The sequence below is a fragment of the Schistocerca americana genome, chromosome 8 (genome assembly GCF_021461395.2).
Source record: "Schistocerca americana isolate TAMUIC-IGC-003095 chromosome 8, iqSchAmer2.1, whole genome shotgun sequence".
NCBI lineage: Eukaryota > Metazoa > Arthropoda > Insecta > Orthoptera > Acrididae > Schistocerca > Schistocerca americana.
Genome location: NC_060126.1, coordinates 433,332,591 through 433,350,891, shown reverse-complemented (window position 1 = coordinate 433,350,891; position 18,301 = coordinate 433,332,591). Strand labels below are relative to the sequence as shown.

The 18,301-nt window shown below is 37.6% G+C and overlaps 1 protein-coding gene across 1 annotated transcript in view; it reads left to right on the top strand.

Annotated features, from left to right (window-relative positions):
• Positions 1-12,581, top strand: part of LOC124544951 (signal peptide peptidase-like 3) — a 69,426-nt gene extending 56,845 nt beyond the window's left edge. Inside the window, exons 9-11 of the mRNA XM_047123697.1 lie at positions 1,338-1,621; positions 6,281-6,425; positions 10,204-12,581. Coding sequence (XP_046979653.1) covers positions 1,338-1,621; positions 6,281-6,425; positions 10,204-10,272 — 498 coding nt within the window. The 3' untranslated portion in view covers positions 10,273-12,581. The remainder of the gene's footprint in view (positions 1-1,337; positions 1,622-6,280; positions 6,426-10,203) is intronic.
• Positions 12,582-18,301: the final 5,720 nt, after the last annotated feature.

Here is an 18,301-nt window from a genome sequence, read left to right as displayed (position 1 = left end):
AATGTGTTAAGAGGCAGTTGTGAGAATGCTTTTTGAATGTTTATGACTGCTTTTTGTGCACAGAAAATTAGGATTTTACCAAATAATCCTGTAAAATAAATAGTTTTGTTGCTAATGAAAATATGAGAAAAATTACGAGTGTTGTCCAGAAAGTAATGCACCATTTTTTTCCCTTCAAGAGTTCTGCATTGAACGTAATGAGAATTAGACACAAAATAATGATGTTTTATCTACACACCTTATTTTTCCATGTAATCTCCATCCCGTTTTATGGCCTCCATCCAGCGCGAAACAAGAGCGTGTATGTCCCATCGGTACCAGTCCTTGACCTAGTGGTGGAGCCAGTGCTTCACTGTGTGAACTTCCTACGCTGATTGACAGATGCAGTGCCAAATACCAAGTCATAATGTGTCTGTCCTTGAGAATGACAACATCAGCTCACTGCAACATGTCAGGTGTGACAGCTGTGAATAGCCTCCCCGACCACTGCAAATCGCAGAATTCTGATGACCTCACCCTCTGTGCCCAGTGACTTCTGTTGACAGCAGATGCTCCATAGACTTTGCACAAGCATTTGTGAATATTCCCCACAATTTCTTTCTCTGCGATGAGAAATTCGATGATGGCACATTGCTTGTAATCACCTACAGACGCTATTTCAAAACTTGTCCTGCAGCTATGTTATCCGTCGGAAGTGATGGAAACGTGGCGCTTTCACCCGGGAGACTTCAAACAATACATAAGTAACGTTTCGCATTTGTAGCATTGTTTTTGGCTGAGAAAAAAAATGCAGTGGATTATTTTCTAAGCAACCCTCATATTATAGGCTTCTGCATTTACAGCCAGAAGAGATTTGTCTTTTTTAACAGTTAAAATAACATGCTAAAGTAGTTTCTAGGCAGATAGCTGTACATGAATCTTGAAAAAGCAATTAATAAAGTAATTTTCTTAGATGTGTGACTTGGTGACCAAGTGGGTAAGTGTCACACTGCAAATTCAAGGCTCATAATCTGATCTGCAGTCAGCCCTCTGCTTTTTCTCTGTTGCAAAAGATCAAGAGATTTCAACAGCTAACCATACGTATTGTGTGTGAAAAATGGCAGGGTATACTTTGGTTCAGATTAGGTATTAAGTTTTAGGTTCTGTAACTAGCAGTTCAAAATCTCAAAGCTGAAGAACGCAGTGCTATAAATCCTCTAACAGGACCAAGTATTGTAGTTTTGTTACAAATTGTTCAGTTGTACCTTAGTTAGTTTTTATTTCCCCAGTGATTCATATGAACTTTATGTTCTGTAAATAATTAATAATTCTGGCCTTTTTCATGTTGATGTTTCAAGGTTGCTACACGGCCAGCAGAAAACCCAGTTGGCCTCGTTGCGCGAAAGCTTCACCTGGGAGGAATGGGAGGAGTGCGTGAAGCGCCAAAGCTCTCTCTGCCGGGGAAACTAGTGTTCCCATCACTCCACCATGCTGGCCACTTCTCTATGCTGGGCCTGGGAGATGTGGTCATGCCGGGTCTTCTGCTCTGCTTTGTGTTGAGATACGACGCGTATAAAAAATCCCAGCTGCTGCATCTAGCTGACACGGGAGTACCACCCCCAAGGCAGTTCAGTAAACTGAGGTATATTCGCATCTGTAATCCAAATATGGCTTGTACCAGATTCATAGATTTTTTTGACTATGCGAAAGTTGAACAGCTATCTATCATTACAAATTAAACCAAAATGAGGTTATGCAACCACTCACCTGCAGCTGGTGTGTGGCACATAGAAACATGATACCAAAGACCCTCTGTTGTTGCGTGCTTCTGTATGTCACTCATCAATCAAGTACAGTTGATTTATGGTTGATTTCCTTAATTTTGTGTGTTGTTTTCTTTCTGTAACTTATGTTGTTGTAATGTGACACAACATTTACAGTGGAAAGTGCGAACATTACAGTATTTGTTTGGAGAACAGTTAGTAGACAATTAAAACAGCTGAAAGAATTCCTTCTTGAGTAAAAGGAAAATAAAATTGTCTTGAACTGAATAATTAATTCTGTAAGTGTATTCTATTTACATTAATATTTTGTCTCGTTGTGAAAAATTTATTTCTTTTGGTGTCATGAAAATTCCACTGTGTCTTGAGATGCTCTGTAGTTGATTCATACAATATAATTTTTCTGTTCTTTTACAATATTATGAAAAAGGAAGTTGCTACTCACTATATAGCAGAGGTGCTGAGTTGCATATGGGTGCAACAAAAGATGTCACAATATAAGCTTCCGGCCAACAAGGCCTTTTTCAGAGAAAAACAAACACACACGACTGCAGTCTCTGGCAGCTAAAGCCACACTGTGTGGCTTCAGCTGCCAGAGGCTGCAGTCATGTGTGAGTTGCATTTGTGTGCGTGCGTGTGTTGTCTATTTTCGACAAACCCATTGTTGGCCGAAAGCTTATATTGTGACATCTTTTTGTTGTGCCTATCTGCAACTTAGCATCTCCGTTATATTGTGAGTAGCAACTTTCGTTTTCATAATATTGTTACATTCTGTCCTGGATTTTCCTTTGTTTGACATTCTACTCTTTTATTTCTTAGTAGTGTGCCATTTTTCCATGATGTGACAGTGATACAGCATTTAGGTGGTATAATCTGTTTTTGTTGGTACTTGGGTAACCATGAGTTCACAGTAGAATTAAAATAGTTTTTTTTTTTTTTAGCCTGGACTAGTTTGTTTTGTTACAGTGCTCTTAAGAAACAAACCTTTAGCAGTTGTTACACTATTATCCATCTTTCTTACTCATAGAGCACTGTATCACCAAGAAATGCAGCAGATCCTGTGTAGTATTTGAAAATTTTGAGAGAAGTACTGGGATATTGGAAATTTGTTTTACATGTCTGCAAATACATCTGTGTTGTTGTTATATCTTTGAGAATTTCAGTGTGTGAAGAATGACAGAAACCTGCAGTGATATGTCTGGTGAATATAGTAGCCATTGTGTACAAAATGTAGGTGCTATAAAACAGTGTTGTTGTTGTTTTTGTCTAAAAGTAATGGTCTATTTACACAATAATTAACTTTCAGAACAACCACGAAAATTGAATGACAGTGATGTCATCAAATTGACCAATACTTAAAAACAGATCGTTATATACTGATGGTTTGTAAATTTTAGATATAGTGGACACGCTTACGCTTGGAGTGGTGGCATAATTTGTCCGGATTTACAGTGCTAGTCTAGTTTGGTGGTTTTTGCATCTGTTTTCAGAAGTAATGTAGTAGTTTATAAATAACTGTCCTGCTTTGTTGTAACATTTGATTTTATCTAAGTTATGAAGAGTCCACAGTATTGTTTAGTTGTGGCCAAGGCAAACATTTAGTTCCATTTTCTCCCGTTTTGCAAATGATGTAACTTGTTGCGTCATATTGCTACTGAGAATTAGTCCTCCAATAACACTTATGTCATGAATAGCTGTTTCCTCCATAGTTGCCGTGGTGTGATTACTGGTAAAGGACAGAAATGGCTTGAGTACAAGGCTAATGTTGAGAGAAATGAAGGTGCTGCATTTACATCAGTGCTACACTGGCTTGTTTCCTACCTGCTACAGATCCATGATTATAATGAGTCTGACAGTGGCAGCACTGTGCTCGCTTCCTGTGTGTCATCTCATTCTCTCTTACTGACGCATGCAGGAGTGTAGGGCTTGCCGTGTCATAGTGCAGAACTTGAGTGCACAATCTTACTGTTCTAAAGGACAATATGATCGATTATTGGGATCAGATGACCACAACAAAGTTATCTTTTGTGAGACTGTGGAGGGTGTAAGATGAAAATTAATTGATGCAGTCGACACAATTGCAGATGTGCCTCATTAGGGGAAGAGTGATGTTCGGAATAAATTCAGTGCTATAGTCCAAACTTCAGACAAGAAACATAAAAATCTCATCCAGTGCCAACAAAGGGTTTTTATTCTTGTTTGTTCCACCTCCCACAAAAGAGAACATACGTGTTCCATCAACTGAAAACTGGGGGCTCTGCAAAGTTACTCTGATGCCCCTGTGACCAAAAATTGTGCTATTTCTGTAATTTCTCGGTCATGGCAACTTGGTTTGTGGTCTAATGATGAGTTGTTTAGCTTTTTATTCTTTTCCATAACTTTTTCAAAAACTGCTGTGAATCTATTTTAATAGTTAATCACCATGTAGAGAGTACAGTTCATCCTCGTGGCTGTTTTCTTTTACTGTTGTCACAGACTCGGTAACGTGGCAGAAGTGTGTGGCCAACGTAATTGTAATTGTAGTGCCCAGGAGTTGTGTATGTAGTGGCAGTGATGCAAGTTCCCAGTTGTACTTGCAAACTCGTGTACTCACTTCCCATTCTATGGTGATAAAGTCCACTTCTGACTGACAACAGTCTACAGTGGCAAGTTCTCAGTTAAATGGGCTGCAACAGAAACTTGCAAGTAAAGTCTCCGAATGTAAGAACACAACGGATTCAGAGATGACACCATAGGACCCATTGGCGATATTAAAACATGTGTACAGATCTCTTTTCTGATCTCCGATTATTGGAAGAAAGATATTTCTGGAATGAAGGTGAACAGAGGATGGGGATGAGGAATTATTAAAAGCCTATCAGCTGGGACATGAGAGAGGATCATAATTGAAGGGAAGTTGAAACTGAATAAGACAACTTTCAGTATATAATTTGGGCTTGATCTGGGCAGTATAGGGTAGATTTGGAAGAAATACTTCCATTTAAGGGAGCAGGTAAAGGACAGCTGATTCTCGATAAGTGTGGTTTTAAGATAATCTCAGTTCCAGATTTCTAAACCTGTGCTATGAGGTAGCTATCTGTAGAGCTGCTTTAGATATGTTGCTTTTGGCCAAAGCCTTCATCAGAAAAGAAAACACACACACATTCATACAAGGAATTGTATTAGTCATACAAAGGGTGGGAGGAGGGATCTATGTGGGAGACTTGTTTGTGAACAAGATTTTTGGGATAGTTGTGGGAAAGGAATGCTTGGGAGAAACTGTTGGTGTAGGTGTCGAGAAATTCAGTGGTGGAGAAGATAAGTTTGCCATGGATACCTGGTCTGTAGGAAAAAGGGCATTTGATATGTAAATGCTGTTGCTTATTGGTTGTTTTTGTATGGACTGTGGTTTAGATTAGGTTTAAGTGAGTGGAGGTCAACGTGCAGGAAGGTGAATTTTAGCTGCATGCTGACACCTTCATGAATTCGATCAACATAAAACATCCTCCCTCCCCCCCCCCCCCCCCCCCCCCCCCCCCCTCTCATTTTTCATTATTCTTTATTTGTCAGATAGTTATAATTTTTAATAATGACCCCTTTTTCTATCCTAATTCTTAACTGCAGTATTCATCTCTTCCAACTAAACTTTACTTTACTTGATACTCTGTCCTTATGTCTACACTGAAGCTGACACACTGTATCGTGTCTGACCTACTCTTTCTGACATCTCCCCTTTGTCTTCGTGGCAATAGTAAATCTTGACATGTACAGCGTGCTCATTTTTTTGGCATATAATTCAATGCAAGACATAAAATTGAACCAGTGTGTTCCATTAGGTAACAACTAATATTTATCATGGAACAATGCAGTCTTATCCTAAGAAAAAGATTGGATGAATAACTATGACACAGTTAAATTGTAAATGCTACAAACTGTAAGCTGGTTTGAACCCACTTTAGGAAGTTACTTTTCAACTATTATAATGTGCGTTACTGCACATGTGGGAAATATCTTGTTGATAATGTTATGTGGTTTTACTGAATTGGACTTTTTTTGGTAAATCCTGCTCCATTAAGTACACAGAAACTTTTAATTTAATAGTTAGGTTATAATTAATACTAGCATAGTAATACAGTGATATTTCTTAGTATATGTCATTGAAATGTGTTGCAAATAAATAAAATGTATGTCACAGAATACATGGAACTTGCAATATGAGTATTCTAGATGCCACTCAGTTGAAGTTCATCACTGATTTATATAGCATTGATCTTGATGTGCCAGCACTTTGTTAGAGTGTTGGAATACACACACATCTTGAAATAACACTCAGGACCTATGAAATGATGCAGTATGAAGTCCTATCAGTTTTTATAGATAATTCTTATGATAATCTGTAATAGATATTCAGCTCAGAAACAAATAGTTTTCCCATTATTAACGAGATATGTGAGTAGATACCGTGTAACAACAGTTTCAGATTTGTTACATTAATTAGTGTTAGCACCTTGAGTCTGAAGTTTGAATGTTACATGTTTCAGCTACTTCCATTGCTCTCTGATTGGTTACTTCCTTGGTTTGCTGACAGCAACAGTGTCATCGGAGGTGTTTAAAGCTGCGCAGCCTGCCCTTCTGTATCTTGTGCCGTTTACGCTGTTACCTCTGCTCACAATGGCCTATCTTAAGGTACGTATTAATGCAACAATGTATGAAAAGCATAGATAGCTGTCTGTGGCTGCAGCGTGTGTGTGCTTTCTACTTCAGAAGAAGGCCTTTTGGGAGAGATACTAAAATGTGTAGCAATCTCTGTCTGTGATTCAACATCTCCTCTATTGGTGAGCAGCAATCTATCCTTTCCGAAATACTGTTTTTCCATCCTGAACTTCCCATTGTTTGTTATGTATTAATTGAAGCTGAGTTGTGGTCACAATTATAAATTACTATATTATCAAACATTTATTTTTGAAACTGTGACTAGTTGTTTGAGTATAGATTTTTGCAACAGAAGGAAGTTTCAAAAGTTGTGAGAGCATATGAAAAATACCATTTAAATGTCATCTAAAAAGTACTCAGTAAAAAAGTGTGACTCTGAAGATAAATAATTAGAGAAAATGCTGAAATTATTTATTTATTCATGTGCTTTGGTTTCTGTTCCACAACTTATAATCCTAGTTTACTGTAACTTCTTGCTTGTGGTTGACACTTTTATTTTTGCAATAGTTTGCCATAAATTCAGATGTTTTCAAACTAACTGTTTGCAGTAAAAAGAAAAGTAATGAAAGAACTACATGTTCATTGGTATTTGTAGATTTATTTATTTATTTGTTTTACAAAAAATTACATATTCCTTATGTTGTACATTTCACCTCATGGAACTTTTGTGTAAAGAAATATTGTTGAAATATTGTTGTTTGATAATACCCAAAACTTCGTTATTCATGGAGATATAGAAGTAGCTCATCTGCACCAGTGAGGGGTTGGCATCTAGGGACAAATACAGATGTTTGTAGGAAAATCCAAGTGCCATGCGTATACACATCCACAGCACCTGGTGAATAGTGTAGCAGGATATGTATAGACATCCATAGCAGTGAAGGGGTTAAGAGAGTAAGGAGGATGGTTATCTGAGCTAAAGAGAAGCCATGGGATATAGAAATTTGCTGACCTATAACATTTAGTTGATACAACACGGCATCAGGGTCTTGGTGATTTGTGTATCAAATGAGAGTGCCTGCTAAAATTAGATGAGGAGCTAAAGTGATTGCCGTTTATGAATGGAAGGCATGTTTTAAATATCTTATTACAGAGCACAGGGAAGAGTTTTGAGAAGAGCAGAATGAAGTGGAGAGTTATCCTGTGCAAGAGGTGGCCAACAATGAAGTTTATCGGGCCCTTCAAAAATAAAAACAATGGAAAGGCAGCTGGTCATGGTGGCATAGTAGTGAAATTATTGAAGTATGGAGGACCTAAAGTGGTAATAGCACTTGTAACTATTTTTAATAAAATGGTTTAGGCAGATGAAGTATCTCAAGACTGGAAAACATCTTATATTACTGCCATGTATAAGAAAGGTGGCAGGAGAGATCAGACTAATTACAGAGGAATAAATGTAATGGCTTAAGAGTAGGTTGCTCAGTAGTATAGTAAAGAATAGATTGCAAAAGGTTGTGAATAAATGTAATGTCTTAAGAGAGGAGGTTGTTCGGTAGTATAGTAAAGAATAGATTGCAAAAGGTTGTGAATATTATTGTATCTAAGGAAAAGTTAGGTATCATTGCTGGGAAAAGCTATGTTGATAACCCCCTTTGGTGCATGCCATATGTGCAAGAAAATTATCACAATAAATTGAGATCTCTGTTGATTTAGAAAAGATGTATGATTCTGTGCAAGAAAGTTACTATGGGCAGCATTGGAAAATGTTTGAGTGGATGATGCATTAATAGAGTTGGTGAAATGGGTGTACCACAAATATGAGGAAGTTGTGAAGTTTGGTGGGAAGATATCAGAAAGTGTGAAAACAAGTAAAGGCTTAAGAAAAGGATGTTCTAATTACCAGCCTTTTGTAAGTTGTATTTAGAAGTTGTTTTTGGTTATTGTAATAGACAGTGCAAAAGTTTTATCATGGCAGTACAGTATCAGCGTTTACATTAATTACTGTTTGCCAACGATTGAGTACTTTTGGCTCTGAATTAGGTGTGAGAAAATTAGTGGATGCTTATAGACAATGGTGACTAACAGACGTATGGATAAAACAGAATATTACTTTGGAAGTGGGCAAACTGAGGATTTTGATTGTGAGTTTGGCCGGGTAAGAAATGTTTTAAGTGTTCAAGTATCTGGGTTCACTAATCAGTAAGATCAGCCACTGTGAAGTGGACATATCCCACAGGTTAAGTCAAGTGAGGGTAGCTATTAGATCATTAATGGTATCTTTTGGCGTTTCACACACTTCCTGGCGAACAAAGAAAGTAGTGCTGTATGCTGTGGTTGGAAGCATCCTGACATACAGTGGAGAGTGCTGGACATTGAATGAAGACAAGGGGGAGGGGATTGAGGCTGTCTGAATGGACGGGTTACTGTGGAGCATGAGGGTAACTTGCTTGGATTGACTGAGAAACGAAAACGCAAGAATGCAAAGGGATGCTGTGGAACCAGTCACAGATAGGATTGATGCTAGAGTACTGAAATGGTATGGACATGCCTGATGGATGGAGGAACAATAATAGGTGCAGTGTTTGTGCAATTGGTGTCTGCCATGGAGGAGGAGCTGAGGCAGTGTGGAGGCAAACTATAGCCAAATCCATGGAAAGGAGAGGTCCATCAGAAAAAGATCATCAGGATATACGTCTGTGGCATCTAGGACAGGCAACTGCTGATTAGTGGAAATGCCTGCTAAACTAAAAGTAAGTACTTTACACAACAAAGGAATTATTTAAAATGAGAAACTGAAGAAAGTGTTGATATGGAAGAGATTGAGCATTAAAAACAAGAGAAAATAAGTATTTGTGTGTATTATCCAGAACCCATTTTTAATACAAGCAAGTCCACACTAGATCATAAATTTAGTCTTCTTTTTTTCTTCCCCCAATGTAATAATTCTTTACACTGTATCTGCCCCCCCCCCCCCCTTCCTCCTCCACCCATCTCTGTGCCACACCCTTCGTGTCCCATACATTATCACATCAGATTTCACTTCTTTCACTTCGTATTCCCACTTGAGTGTTCACATAAATAGTCTTCATTGACAGTTTTCTCTAGCACAGTTCATAGTGTAATAATTTTTTGCACTGGAAGTGATATCATCATGACCATATGTAGTAGTAGTAGTAGTAGTAGTAGTGTAGTGGTGGTGGTGGTTGTGGTAGTGGTGGTAGTAGTAGTAGTAGTAGTAGTAGTAGTAGTAGTAGTAGTAGTAGTAGAAACTGCCTGTTGACTTGTGTCTCGGATTCTTTAGCCAATGTCGGCCGAAGAACTCGCGACAGAAACCAATAGGCAGTTTGTCAACAAGTGGCCATGAAAGCCTTAACAATTCTGTAAATATATCTGGCTGTCCTCGGAGAAGGATACCATTCTGATTTAAATGGTAAATTTCCTAGAGTGGTTAAGTAGATACTGCAATGCCAGTTATTCTAAAACTTGGTTTGAGAAACCGTTTCTGTAAGACAATAGAAATGGAACCATAGAACAATGGAGTGGGGTGCTCATAACTTATCTTACCTCTGCTTCAGACTACAGACATGAAGTAGATATGATTATTTCATTATTTGCAATTTTTGGCAGATACCTATACACAGATCTTGTAACGTCCTGGCAAGGGATGTTCCTCATAACTGAAAATATTAATAGAATAGTTTTATTTCATTATAAATGAACTGATATTGATTGCAAACAGTAATAAAGTGTTTTGGCTAGAATAATTACTTGTCATCTGGAACTGTTTTGAAAGAATGGTATTTCATTGCAGGGTGATTTACGGAGAATGTGGAGTGAACCGTTCATCATACACCCACCATCAAAACACTTAGAAGTTTGACATGCCAAAGTGCATCTTTGAATCTTACTGTTATGGTGGGTAGGCTCAGTGTTGTTATGGAAGTGTCAGAAGATTGGGATCAACTCTCAATGGTTAAGTGTCAAGCTGTTATTGCTGCATCTGTCACTGTCTGTGTTAGAATGTGAGATTCCTCAAATTGTGTGTTCACTACATCAGTGTTGGACGGAGTTTGTTACTCCACTTAAGACTTACCACTAAAGTATTCATTGTTTGCATCTCGCTGTTGGAAGTGAAATGAAACACAAGCATATTAGTGATTATCATCAAAGACTACACCATTTGACAACTGTGCTGTGTGTCATAACAAATGACCTTGTTTATTTATTCTACATGTTTCATACAAATATGAAATACTGTTCACCCGGCAACATGTTACCGGTATGTGTGTGCGTGTGGGGTACTCCTAGTCACACAAAGAGGCTTAACCGAGTTTCTTCTCTAACCTTTACTTTTTATTGCTGCAGGATGTCCTCCAGCTACTTAACAATATTTGTGACTGTATTTTGCTGCTTGGATGAGATTCATGGTGGTTTCTCATTGTTAGATCAGTATTATAATAGTGCAAGATAAGCAGATGTGGAAAGAGCATTGTTTTTGTTTACCTGTTTTTTTTATTTCTTGAAAGATTTGTTGGTACTGCTATTGTCACATGTACAAGCAATAATAAAAAGGCCATTAAAAGTTTTGTAATAATTGCTTTAAGTTTGCTTTGTTTGTGTCTTACAAAATATTGAAAGTTGATAATATTGAGAGAGATTTAGAACTACATTTCAAAAAAGTCACTCACTGTAACTTGTCATTTTGTTTTGTTTTCAGAGCGGTGTTTCTTGACAGGTATACTGTAGACAGCAAAAATGTAACACATTATTAATTCAAACTGTTCAAGAACCAAATCTGTTTACAGTTTAGAATAGATGTATTTGATTTCGCATTCAGTGTTTGGAGCACTTAAATTTTGAAGTTAACTGGGCAATGAAAACATTTCTTTACTTATCCAGTTAACTATGAGATGAGAAGTTATTACAATATTATGTCATATTACTTCATTTTTTCAGCTTCTATATTTTGTAGTTTGTGTACAACTTAAAATTCTGTTCACCAGGCTGTGAGTGTTATTACCACTGTTTCTTTAGAATGTAACCAACTATCCATGATAATTTTCTTGTTTCTTGTATGTTTTATGAAATGAAGATGACAGCTAAATAGGGAATCCAGACCAGTCTGAAGATGAGCCACACAGAAGTATAATCATGGTAGTTACAGCAATATTTACTCTGGCCACCCCCCTCCCCCGAAGATATATACATGGAAGATGACCTTATTCTGACTCTTGTTTCCCTGAATTGTTTATTTTATATTGAAAAACAAAGTTACTTCAAATAAGTTACCTTGTTGGTAACTTCATATTGAAGTCTACATTTAAGTGAAACAATGCCTCAAAGTTGTTATGAATAATGCTGATGGATTCTGTGCTCAATAATTTTGTCAGTTTTGCCAGCCTGGCATTCAATAACAATTGGACTTGGAGCTTAAACTGTACAGATAATGTTTGTTTTTAGATTATTTCTTATGGGTCACAAGGACTTCAGACACTTAACCATAAATTAAGACACTATATTGTGTGATTTGGCAGCTTCTGTATGGTTCATCTGAACAGTGGATAACTTGGTTGAAATCTTTTTGACACCTGATTCTTAAATTTTATTCTGATTTCAGTTTCATGTGAAAATGTTCTAATAAATGCACCCATAAGTATTTCACTGACAGATTTAGTTATATGGCTGCAGGCTCATGTTTTAATTGATCTTCTGTTGCCCCATAATCTTATGTGAAGAATCTTGTGTAACTTGAGCATTTGAACTTTGTTTCTGATTTTTGTGTGTCAGATGTGTGTTGCTGGAGGCTTTTGACTGACATATTTGTTATCTATTTTATGACAAAACTTCCTTTGATAACAACGGTAATGAACTCTATATCTTGCAGATGACACCATCTCTATTATTGTTACCATATTGGTAGTACCAAAAAACTCAATGCTTCAGAATTTTTGGGAAGAGAATGTTATGTAAATTTTCCATTGCTTTTTTTTTCTCCCCAATTAAAAGATTATTGTAGTTTATAATGATTGAAGAGACTGGTTGAGTGGTTATAAATTTGTGCCTCATATTGATAGGTTGTGAAAATTGTGCTGAATTATTACATTTAATTTTTTGTGTTTTGGGAATTATGCTGTACACAAATTTATTTGCATAAAAGAGAAAGAGATTAAAAATATTGAACAGCTCCAATTTCCTAACTATTCACATTTCTACATATTATTTTTGCTGTGTATTTCTGTTCAACGACCAAACAAAAATTTAGGCAGTAAAGTTGTGTTGATGTTTGTGAGAAACATAAAATGGCATTGTTTTTTAGGGTCTGAAGTGCATACTTGGACTCAGTTCCCCACTGTTTCCTCCACTATACCACTGACATTGCTGCAGCTGTTTCATTTCTAATCATTAGTCCTATTTCTTTCTTTGACAATTTTAGTACAGTTGTAATCTCCGGGCACATATTGCATTTAACAGCATAGAGGAATACTTTCTAGAAAATTACTTACTTTTACGCATTTGATTGATCTCATTCTTAAATTATATAGCACAGTTTATTGTTTTGTTCATATTAATTTTTTATCATTTACATTTTATATTTCTAGGCTTCATTTCATATTGTTTGGTGCTGAATGAAATTTTCAGAGTGAAAGAAGTGATCCAAGGAAATTCCATTCCACCAAAACTGCACTGCCACTCTGGAGGAAGTTTTGCATTCCTTAAATTGAAAAAATGAACAGGGAATACATGTTAATAGAACATATCTGAACAATGTTCATTTTGATAATGACATTGTATTGTGTGCTTCTATTGCAAATAAATTACTAGTACAAAAGATGCAGGAACCTTAATAGCTCAAGTTTGACATTGGGCCTGAAAATCAATTACATAAGACAAAAAACCTGCAAACAATGTTGAAAAAAAATTGTACAGCTTAACAGTGTCATCATAGAACTAGAATTATTGAGAACTGATTGAACTGATGAGGTTTTCTGTTTAGGAGAGATGATTGAAGAGTTTGTCACATTGGCAGACCAGTCATTAGAGACAGAGCACAAGCTCAGATTATGAAAGGATGGGGAAGGAAATCAGCCATGCCCATTTCAAAGGAGCTGTACTGGAGAAATTTTGGGGAATCACTGAAAACCTAAATCTGGATGGCTGGACAGGGATTTGAACAGTCATCCTCCCAAATGTGAGTTTAGCTTGCTAACCATTGCACCACCTCATTTGGTGAAGATGACAGCAAAAGAAAAAAACCAGAAAAGTCAAAATGGCCCAAAGTGCTTTTTGTAAATTAAATAGTGTTTTCGAAACTGAGTTTCTCATGTGTCTGAAACAGAAAGGGCACAATCAGTTCATATTTGTGTGCTTTAACATGTACTTTAAGTACAAAAAAATTAGAGAACTGAAGTTCACTTAATTGGTAATGGGGAATTGTACATCAAGAAGTAGTAAGATAAGTTAAGGGAAAAAAGAAGCAAATGGATCAGTGCAGTTCTTCGTTGAACTTCAAGAGAGAAGAAGACACAGGCAACAATTTAACAGAAGGTGAGTAGGTGGCATTATAAAACACGTAGAAGTAACTTGGATGCATATAACTAAAATATTAATTTATGTAAGTTTTAAAGGCTATTGAAGATTTCCAACAGGACAATAATACAGGATTCCCACACTGCACTCCAGAGTTATCGGGTGACATTAGGACTCGTACTCACTTTTTAAATAGAAGATAAGCTGAACGTAGGAAAATAAGACGCAATCATATGTTTATAAATTGGTATCGGTACATGAAGATAATTTAATGAATACTTCAAGCTATGAATGAAAGAAATTAATAGCAACAATGTAAAAGAAGTGACAGACAGTCAATGGTAGAGTTAGCTTTCTAATTCTCTGCCCCACACAGTCTATTTGCTTTCCATTTTTTCACTCACACTGATTCAAAACAAGGCCTCATCTACCACAATTTTGCACATGGAGTAACTGGACATTAAGATAGATATAAAGTTGGACATAGTTTTATTTAAATAATGACAGTTGGCTACTAGGTCCTGAGCTCTACCCCCATTAACACAATAAACTACGCATGAATTGTGGGCATTTGATATTTTATTTTTCACCACAGCACTTTCTTGCTAAAGTATGATGCTGAAGTATAGTATTCTTATCTTAATATTTTCCAACATTCTTAGTCCTGAAAACAATCCAGTAGCCCAGGATGTATCACCATGAGCATAACTGGTGCTGTTCCTTTTGGAAGCACAAAAGTTATTTTGCTGGTCCTTATCCTGCCAGTATTTATAATGGAGATTTAAGAGAAGGGAATAGGCTCGTACAGCAGAAAAGTAATTTTAAAGATTGCGTCTAAGGAACAGCAGGAACTGATTATCAAAAATTGATCTTAAATTGCTGCATATTAGCTATTTATATGTACTACCTCCACTTCTCCTCTTTCACACACTCCAGTAGCAGCAAGACCCAGTAGAGCTGCAGCACAATCAGGGAGGCGGAGGGGGGGGGGGGGTGTATAATCATCATTGTTATTCTGTTGTTTTCTATGATTTTTGACAGTACTTTTTCCCCAAACTGTCTCTGATATCACATTTTATTGCTTTTAGTCATTCCATTAAAGTGATGTGTAGTGCAGAAATTATGTATTCACCACAAGTAAATGGGAGGTAGAAGAAAAAATGGGTACTTGGAGCAGAAAAAAGCCGAACTCGAATAAAAGAATGTCAAATGACTGCTGAAATATTGTTTGAGTGCAATATCCAGTGGCAATGCTTAAAAATGTGCTACGGTGAAGTTCACCATTAGTAATCATTTTTAGAAATTTACACCTGTAGTTATCCCTTCGTCAAAGGTTAAATGCTGATGGAAGACCATGTTCAGTAAATTGTTAGGAAGGGTGAGTCAAAATTAGCTTACACATTTCAAATATTACCGATTCATGTAATTATACCACATTAGAGAGAAAATTGTATTGGCAAAAAGGAGACTGTTTCTCCAACACATTACAATTTGTAATTGGTGTACCACATAGCACACATCAAACCAATAACAAAACAAGTCATAATCCACAGTGATATCTCCTGTGAAGCATGTGTAAACATCCTGTGTGAGGATTGTGTTCACATTTGCCATGTGGCAACAGTAATTGCAATCTGTTATCATCCTGTGTGTTTATTCTTTCATCAGTTGTTAAGAGAGAAGCAGTGGAGTTAAGAGATGTGGTCTCAGGTAGAGTACAGAAAGTATTGTGTTCATGATTGTATAATTTCTACACCAAGATTATTGTGTGTAACAATCTGAAATTTCCTGGCAGATGAAAACTGTGTGATGAACCAAGACTCAAAATCGGGACCTTTGAAAAGGTCCTAAGTTCGAATCTCAGTCTGGAATGCAGTTTTCATCTGCCAGGAAGTTTCATATTGATGCACATTCTGCTGCAGAGTATAACTCTCATTCTGGATTATATGACCTGTTCTTAAATTCGGTGTTTGCAAGAAAAAAATAAGTGGTGTTATGTCGCGAATAGTAGAAGATAGAATTAAAATCATGTAGGCTGTAGGCTGGAAAATTATTGCTACAGATCAAGCGAGGCGGACGTGACCAGACTATCTCATGTGTAATGTGTACTCGACTAACAAGAGGGACTTATGCAGTATCACGAGGCTCAAGCACAGTTAGTGGCAACCCTTGGACACAGCAAACAGTGGAGAATGGCTAGTTCATCACGTAGGCATCACATGCTGCCACGTGACTAGCCTACTCAGGGCTCAAAGTTCGGGGGTGCTAGAACCTTCTAGAACAAGTGGTGCCGGGTGCACTACCCCCTATAAAAGCGGATAGCCGCTAGATCGAAGGACAGTGATGGAGTGAGGTACCTAGGACGCCGGTCCACGTTAGTCAGTATCGGGATGCTGCAAGAGTTGCAGGAGAGTATTGAGCACAGCAACAAGTGGGGACTGAGGCTGAATCGACACAGCTGACACTTAGTCTGGTGCGCTCGCCTCTGCTGTATTAGGACTTCGGTTTGGGAAGTTAGGGATGGCAACTGCATAGCCAGATAGACAATCATTGGAGACTGTATATAGAATCTTATTTAAATCACAAGTGCCAGGGGTACTTCCAGTATAATCATTCTATACATCGAGTGTTCATACATGAAAGCTTCCCTAAGATCCTATCCGAGTTCCGTACTCTAGCTCACCTTGCAGCCTTCTCTACCACGGAGCAGTGAGGAGTTGGCGGCCCACACTACCGAGACCTCATGCCAAGTAAGTTCTCTGACGCGCACCAATGCAGTCCTTCCACTCCCTCTCCGGACACGTCAGTAGGACACGACAGTTAGTAGAATAGGGGAAAAAATGCATCTACGCAAGATCCATGAGAAACCATTGGCGCCTTCAAGTCACTGATACTTTGGTACACCGTAGTATACACTTCAACAGTTGTTGTAGACTGTTCTTACTGAAGAAGTCCTGCTATCTGTAGTTGAGACTGGATCTAAGTCTGAGAGCATACTTATGCTCCAAATAATAAAAGACTGGTTCTGTGAAAAGTTAAGTGTTTGGTGATGATGCAACTTGTAATTCAGGAAATATGAGTATACATCATGTACACATGTGCCGATCTCTAAACACACAATCAGGTTTGATGCATTACTGTACAGGGTGACCTAAAAGTTACTTAACATTTGAAAATTCAGTATTTTGCAAAATAGTGAAAGCAGGAAATACATACTTGAAATAACATGAGTTTGTTATTGAAGCAAGAAAGTGCACAAAATGACCAACAGATGGCACTTCATATAATAAAAAGCAATAATTAGAATAAAATCTTATTTCTATAAAAAATAATGTTTTTATAAGAAATGATCGACATGTCGGCCATCATTCGTCAATGGTACCCGTAGCTGAGGGACAATGTTGTGACCAGCACTGTTCAGCATATCAGCAGGTATAGTGGGAAATTGTCGTCAGATGCTCTCCATTGGAACCCGTAATGAAGGTGGAAGATTGCAGTAGATGTGCGACTTCAGGTAACTGCAAAATGAATAATCACACGGATTAAGGGCTGGGAGCATTGGACACCAAGCATGACAGACTTGGCAGCTCACCATGTATCCTCACTGAACGATATGCACAAGAGATCTTCCACACGAGTAGCAACATAGGGTGGGGTGCTATCCTACATAAAAATTGCACCTTCCAGCAGGTGTTTATCGGCCAGGTAAGGGATGATCTAACTCGCTCTCTCACTACAGCTCATTTTATGCAAGATTCTTATGCGGCATCACCAACCTGTTGCTGTCCAGTGCCATCTGTTGGCCAGTTTTTTCAATCGTTTTTATTTGCAATAAAAACCCGTGTCATTTCAGGCCTGTGTGTCAATTTTTATCTCTACCTACATTATTCAATTAATTTGTGCATTTTCAGATGTTAACGGCCTTTGGGTCATGCCGTAGATCACTAAATCACCATCTGTGCTATTTGTGACCAAAGGTTTATGGGCAGTACCTTCATTGAAAACACTGACAGGCTACTTACCTTGTCATTAATAACAGCTCTTCCAGGGGATCCAGTTGGTTAGTGTGGCACCTCTGCACATTTTCCCTGCAGTGTAAATAATACCTCAATGATTTCTGGTCTAAGTGAAGGTACTGATTATGGAGCTCATGGGGGTTTAGAAAAAGAATTGCTGTCCTGTCTGCTTGTTGTTCTAATCTCCCCCTTCTGAATGTTTGCTTACTGGATTCCATAAAGGATAACAGGTTTGTGTGCCTGTAATATGTCACTTTAAACAGTAGTAATTTGATGTGTCTTTTACCCCCAATGTGGGCAACCCATCTTAGTGTGTGGGATTGTTAATAGTGTAATGGTCACAATGTGTGATCCATATCCGAAACA